Genomic DNA, 7,656 nt, shown 5'->3' on the forward strand with positions numbered 1-7,656 from the left:
AAGAATTATAATTCTAGACCCGTTGGGACTAATTTTGGAGTCAAATTATAATGGCGGACCTAAAAGAGGTCACCGTGAGCGAAACCCTAAAGCTAGGGATAACCAATCCAGAAATTATTTTTCATAGAATAGCTTTGCTCAATAAGGTAACCGTCAAACGAATCATCGAACACGCGACCGTGGTGGCTGCTGTGGGAGGAGAGGTGTGGCCCTAGGGGCCATAATGCATATGCAAATGCACTTCAATCAAGGGAGACTAATTCAAGCCATAACGAAGTGTGTTTCCAATGCGAACACTGACGGACCTAGTAAGGGCCCAATGGGGGCTTATGCGCCCAATGGATTTTTTTTCATGCATATATACCTGGAGATATATATAACAAAATGATTAAGTTTTAAGAAAAATTTCAGTTTACTACCCTGTGGTTTGCACTCAACATCATGTTAGTCCCTCCCCTTTCAATTTGATCAGCAACACCTCTGTGCTTTCAATTTTGATCAGCTGTATCCAAATTTTACTGTGGCCGTCTAATTTGAACGTTTACTTTGACAGAGGGACGGCCCACTTAAAGGGGTAAATTTGTCATTTCACACAATTTTTCTAAAAAAAAAAAAAAAATTCTAATCAAAACTGACTTGTCCAAACCATCCTCACACAGGACCTAGACTACGAGCTCGTCCTAATCGACCCACCCTGCCTTCATCCCTTTACTCCGACCAGTGAATCTCATAACCTGCAAACCAAAATTAGACCAAGCCCACCTAATATCAAATACCCATCAAAGAATTCAGAATAATCATCATCTTCTTCATAAATTTTCCGAATTTTAGATTCAGCTCTTTCCGATATTTAAATACATACAAGGAGCAAAAGATGAAGATTAATTTAATTACCTGACGAATGAGAAAGAACACCAGAATTGCTCACATCTGGTGCGACTGATCCTCTATCCGAATTGAAATGGAAGGATTATAAAGAAGAGAATCGAAAATCAATTTCGTGGGGATAAGAAGCCCTAAATTTCAGAATCCGAAAGCGAGAGATTGGAGGAAGATTGGGCCAGGGAGGAGGAGCAGAAGAGGTTGATTTCGGTGAGATTGATGGCTTCTTACCCGGTGATGAGAGATTGGTGTCGGTGAATTAAATGGTCGGCGGTGTGCGGCTGTTGGGTTTTGACTAATGGTGAATTGATGGGCGGTGATCACTGGGTCTTTGGCCGACGGTGAAACATGCTTGGGCTGCTGATTGACTACGGTGAAGAGGATGATGATCATTGGGCAGTTGGAGAGGAGACCGGCGGGCAAGAAGAGGAGCATGCATCAATCATCTGTGAAGAGGAGCGAGCTAGAGTTGATTGGGGAGATAATGGTGGAGAAGAGGTGAGGTGAGGTGAGGTGCTGGGTTTGCAGTGAGCTCGTCGGAGAAGCGGTCCATGGGGTCGGGGTCATTGCCATCGAAGAAGGTTTGGAGGTCGGAGAGAGTGGAATTGGAGATGGCATGGGTTAGGATTGGGTATTGGTGGGGTTTTCAATTATATATATATATATATATATATATATATATATAGGAAAATTAATTGTGTGAAATGAAAAATTCACCCCTTTAAGTGGGCCCCACTGTCAACGTTCAAATTAGACGACCACAGTAAAATTTAGACACGACTGATCGAAATTAAAAGCACAGGGGTGTTGCTGATCAAATTGAAAGGAGATGGACTAACATGATGTTGAGTGTAAACCACAGGGTAGTAAACTCAAATTTTACCCAAATTTTAATATTTTATTACATCTACAACCCCACTTATTAGTTTATTACACCTAGATCTGTTTCATTTGGCCCACTAAATTATAAAAGAAAATATTAGATAGTAAAAACATGCATATACACACACAGTCCTTCTTAGGTAAGGATATCTTTACCTTAGCTAAGGAACGGAATTTCATATTTTGGTCACTTTTCGATCACATATTCACATCTTAACCATTCAGTTTTTAGGTTCTAATGTATAGATCATCTTTGTAAATTTTCAGCTAAATTGATGATAGTTAAGATATTGAACTCGATTAAATCAATAAACGAACCGAATCTGTCCAATCGGAACCGTTCGTGTTCATAATTGTAAATGGCAGTTTTGAATGCTTTAACGATTATCAATTTGGCTGAAAATTTGCAGAAGTGATATATACATTAGGACCTAAAAACTGAACAGTTAAGATGTGAATATGTGATCGAAAAGTGGTCAAAATATGGAAATCAGTTCCATAAGCTAAGGTAAGGATCTCCTTAGCAGAGAAAGCCTGCTTTTTTTGTAAGTCCATTTTCACTTCCGCCCCTTTTTTTACTTTGTTGAATTTCTTTGTATACTAAAGGTGAAGAAAAACAAATTATACTCCTCCAGTTATATGAAATTCTTGGTCCACCACTGGATGCAAAGCATCTGATCATTGGAAAAAAGTTTGTAAAGCACCTGAGAATGTAGCTGTAGCATTTAAGGCATATAGGAATGCAAGAGAAGCTCATCTCATGAAACATGAAGATCAAGATGTCGAGCTGAAGGTTAAGGACTTCAAATCGATTTGGAAGAGACCACATGGATGTTAAGGATTTTTAGAGTCTTTTATATTCCCAAAAATATTTGTAATGGCATTTAAATGCAATATCTAGGCATGATTTGGACGAGAGAAGTGTTTTCAAGTGAGCCAAGTTTCACCAAAATCTCACTTTATCTTACCTGGTCACAACTACTTGAGGTTACCTAAAAGATTGAATACCGACATTTGATTGAATTTATTTTCTTTTTGGATTAGATTTCTGGTCATCATATGATGGTCGTCCATGTTTTAAAGACTTCATACTGACATTCTTTCATTTGAGCTCCACGAAGCAAGGATCAAAAATTGATTAATGGGAGCCCTCGAACCGTTGCCTAGCCTCTGGTCGCCACCACCACAATCCCTCTGCCGCACCATTCCACTTTTGATGCCAAAAACTGCATCATCCCTGCCTCATGTGCTTCTCATGTCAATAATGGCATCCCGGCTCAACAAAAATTCTAATTGGTTGCTTTTAAGCCCATCGCTCGTTCTGCAAAGCCTGTTCCTTAGGAAAATTAGGACTGAGACCGTCCTACGCAAATGATAGGAAAGAACTCATGTCATTTTTACATAGAATCCAAGGGAATATTTGTGGACCTATTCAACCACCTTGCAGACCATTTAGATATTTTATGGTGTTCATTGACGCGTCGACATGCTGGTCACATGTCGCGCTTTTGTCCACACGTAATATTGCATATGCTAAACTCCTAACACAGATTATTCATCTATGGGCTCATCACCTGGATCATTATTGTATTAAGTCAATACATCTTTCAAAAGAGGGGACGTCCTGTTGGAAGTTTGAATAACAAGGAAAGGAAAAGGTTCGAAAGGTGACAACAAATTAAACTAGAAGACTGCAAGTAAGAGTAAGAAGACCAACATATATGTTGCTGAGGTTGTTAACTGCTGAAGATGGAGTTGGTCCCAACCCTAAGGGGAAGGAGTTGGCCCTAATTTAAATTTTATGCTATTTGACATTTGGATGCAAGCTAGCCTTTTTTAAGTAGGAATAGCTTCTATATGCTTTTCTGAGATGTTTCTAGTTGTTATCTGTACCATAATTGCATGCTGGCAGGTTAGACTAGATGAATGATTTTTCCTTATGAAACGAGGTTGTTCTTACTTGGTTAGGCTTAAGTCATGTGAACGTTCCATAAACTTTAATGAGTTTAGTATTGACTTAGATAGATTGTCTGATTTCTTGTATAAGTGCATGTTAGATTCTGACATGTTATATGACTATGGTAATCTAATAATATCAATTCCTATATAAAATAAAAAAAATAAAAAATAAAAAAAGTCAAATCAATTGACTCATCATCTGGTCTAGAGTTAAGGGTTTATTAGGGTACGTTGCATCTAGCAATAGCAAGATAAAGTCTTGCACATTTACTTATTTTCAAATAGCATTGTGCTCATGTTAATTGCAACCATCATTTTAAAAATATAGACACAAATACCTGTGACCTATTACACATTCTCATCCATAGCACTAACATGGCTTCTAATAAGCTAGCTCTTCAATCTAGCTTCTCTCATCATCACTATTCCTCATTCTCTTCTCCTTGCTGATTTCTCAATCTTCGTCTGCCGACGTTCCTCTCAACACTTCCCTCCAGCCAGAAACCATCCACCATGACAGCTTGATCTACCACCGCAAGAAGTGAGTCTATCTTTGTATGGAGGTGGTCTACTAAATGAACAAATATATTAATTTAGCATAAACGAAACCCCGGCCATTTGTGATACCAAACATAAATTTTATTTCACTTTGAAGAGAAAAATGTCTCCAGATTGTACAAAAGAAAAGATAGGAAACTATGTTTCAACATACTAACCATCTTCACACAACATTAAAAAAACACGGAGAAAACTTGAACCAAGTTTCTCAAATTAAGCCACCAGTGTAAGGCACTCCTGTCTGAGGCAGCCAATTATCCCCCAATATGAAGTTGGAGACTGTAAAGTTGGCAGCATCAGTTGCACCGATCACATGGTAACCAGGCCATGTAACTCTGTTGCTAGTGTTTGATCCAGGTCCTGTATTATTGTACTCAGCATAATACAATGTGCTCAGTGCAAAATCTCCACTCCACGCAAGCCAACCAGCAGGATCGATCAAACTATCCATGAAATTCTGCAAGTAAACCGTCCTCGAATACTCCTTCCATGGTCTCCCAAGATATGTCTTGACAGTGAAGTTACTTGAAGCCAAATCAGCCGCCGCTGTAATGGTGCAATTCTGGATTGAAGTCCCTGTGTTCTGATTCGGGTCCGTTCGACCCTGAGCTGTGATGGGATTCGATTGGCCTTTGCGGGGCTGGCGAGGGTATATGTTGCAGTTTTGGAAAACAACTGCCGCATTTCCGAATATGAAATCAACCGTTCCGTAGATGTCACATTCTCTGTAGAATTGTCTCATAGAATGTGTGTATAAGGTGTCTTGGTATCCCTCAAAGCTACAGCTGTAGAAAACTGACAAGTCAGCTCCATTTCGAACTGCAACTGCTTGCCCCATGCTTGGTCCAGCAGTGTTTCGAACAGTTATGTTGACTGCTATAAACCCTGGTGCTACCACAGCTGCAATATCATATAGTTAATGTTATTAGTCATCCATTTGTAAATGCAAAAGTCTCTGTCACACTTTTAAATTCAAAAACTCTCTAACATTTTGTGTTAGCAATCTACCGTGTTATCATGAAACTCACCTAAAGTGGCAGAGTTGAAGGTGGTTGAACCGCCTCCAACGCTGTTGTTTCCTGTTATGATCGTCTGATTAATACCGTCTCCCATCAGCAACAAGTACTTCTTTTTCGATATAATTGATACGTACTCTTCATAAACGCCGGCAGTGACATATACCAAGAAGTAGCCATCACTAGCAACAGAGTTATTGGGTGCAGCATTGATAGCATCATTGATGGTAGTGAAGTTTCCACTTCCATCTTGGCTCACAACTACAATGTCCTTCACCAAAATTTCTTCATCTCCGGCTTGAAGAAGGTGCCTTCTTCGATTTATGACCGAGTTGTAAACTGCACGCGCTTTGCTTGACATTTTCAGCGACAATCGCCCCTTCCGGAAACTGAGATGCTTTTTCGACTGGTTTGGTGTTCCATTATTTTTGTGATCCTTTGGCACCCAACCCTTTGTAACCAACGCTAATGAGACACTGTACAAATTTGTACCATTAGAAACGGATACTGAGAGATCATTTTGGACTGAACTCACAGATTGAAGGCCATCAGAACACGTCTGCTGGTTGGTTAAGATGGCACTAAGCAGGGTTTGGACATCGTCAGCATCGGAGCTAGGAAGAACACTGCTTGTTTTGTTAACAGTTTCAAGAGTGTTTGTTAAGAAATCAATGTTTAACAATGCAAGGGACTTGCAATCCTCGAGGGCTTGGATTTCCAGCTGTGATAAACTGGAACTACCTTGAACATATTTGTTGATCAAATCCAGAAGCTTTTGGGATTGGATGAATGAGTGTTGGACTGAAAAGCGGCCGAAGTCATAGACAGTGGCATTTTTGTGAGGGAGGACGGAAATGCAAACAGAAGGGTGTGGAGTGGACTTGCATATGGTTCCGGGCGGAACAGAAACGCTGAGAGGAACATCTGCAGCTGAAGTTTGAGATATAAAGAAAGCGAAAATGATGAGGAATAGTGAAAATGATGAAGTTACAAGAGGATTGAAGAGCTTAGAAGCCATTGAAGAAGTTAAGGCCGGCTAGCTAGAGAGAAGTCCTTTCGACTTGTGAGGAATGCAGTAAGTGAATTGATCAAGGGGGTTTGTGTCCTATTTATAGCATGATTAGGCTGATACAACTTGATTATTATTTAAGTTAAAGAATATTGTTTTTGAAAAATTATAACGTGTGATGCTCTTGAGAATGATACTTGCAGTTTGTCGATCCCGTTCCCCTGGTCAGCTACTGACCAGGGATGATTGAGATCGGACGGTTGACAGCTAAGTGATGAGATATTAGATGAGAGCTGTCAACCGTCCGACCGTCCGATTGAGATCGGACGGTCAGTGACCAAATCATCCTTGGTCAGTAGCTGACCATGGTATCAGGACTGGCAGTCTATTCAGTAAAATTCATGTTCAAACTGCATTAATTACATGACACATAAAGGGGATTACATTTACTAGACTACGTACCTTAATTGACTGGGTTTGCTCATTAACATTTTTGATCGAGATCACGGGGGTTCCTCAAATTGACTAGGTTTGCTCATTAACATATACCATGCAAAACCGCATTATCATTGGGAGCTCGGTCGACCATAGGCACTTTGACGTCGAAAGAAGCAATAATCGGTGGATTCTATGTAGAGGATATTGAGGTGGTTAGGAAGGTCCTTGAAAACGTGAGAAATATGAAATATATAGGGTAGGTGTATTAATGAGCCGGGCCTAGATGAATCCGATGATGATGATTCTCGGCTATATTTTTAAAACGTTTAAAGCTCGGCTCAAGGTTGAATAAAATTTTTCAAGCTCAATGTTGGTTCGCTTGTTTTGTTGGTGAAATAACATTAGTCTAGTAATACAAGTTTCTGTTGTAAATATTAATGTGGCTATTCATGTTATACCAATTAATGTTGCATCATTTGTAAGTGGAATGTTCTGAATTCGGCATACGGATGAATACTTGTTTGATTCTAATTATTGTAAAATATAAAACAAATCATTAAATTGTACAACTAAATAGTCAATTAACTACTATCACTCAAGCTTTAACAAAAGAATTGACTAACATACTCGAGTCTATTCTTAAACATATACAAGTTTTTCATTGCTGACAACTTGACATGAGCTGTGTTTTCCAAGTAGTTTCTATTATGATTTATTTTGTATCAATTAACATTACTACATTAGTGTTATAGTTGACTTAGAATAGGATAAATTACTTTTTCCTTATATATACATGGTTGTAATACTATATAAACCTCCTTGTGAGATGAATATACTTAAATATTATTCCATATAGTTCAAGATTATTCATGACTTTAACAAGGTGAATATAACAGTGTTCAAGCTCAAGTC

The 7,656-nt window shown here is 39.0% G+C and overlaps 1 protein-coding gene across 1 annotated transcript; it reads right to left on the reverse strand.

Moving 5' to 3' along the window:
* Positions 1-4,340: 4,340 nt before the first annotated feature.
* Positions 4,341-6,359, reverse strand: LOC112180434 (probable pectinesterase/pectinesterase inhibitor 20). Its single transcript, XM_024318993.2, has 2 exons — positions 5,310-6,359; positions 4,341-5,181 (listed from the first exon to the last, which is right to left on the reverse strand). Exons 1-2 carry the CDS (start codon positions 6,313-6,315, stop codon positions 4,490-4,492), a joined length of 1,698 nt encoding a protein of 565 aa, XP_024174761.1. The 5' UTR covers positions 6,316-6,359; the 3' UTR covers positions 4,341-4,489.
* Positions 6,360-7,656: the final 1,297 nt, after the last annotated feature.

Source organism: Rosa chinensis, chromosome 7 (genome assembly GCF_002994745.2).
Source record: "Rosa chinensis cultivar Old Blush chromosome 7, RchiOBHm-V2, whole genome shotgun sequence".
Classification (NCBI taxonomy): domain Eukaryota; kingdom Viridiplantae; phylum Streptophyta; class Magnoliopsida; order Rosales; family Rosaceae; genus Rosa; species Rosa chinensis.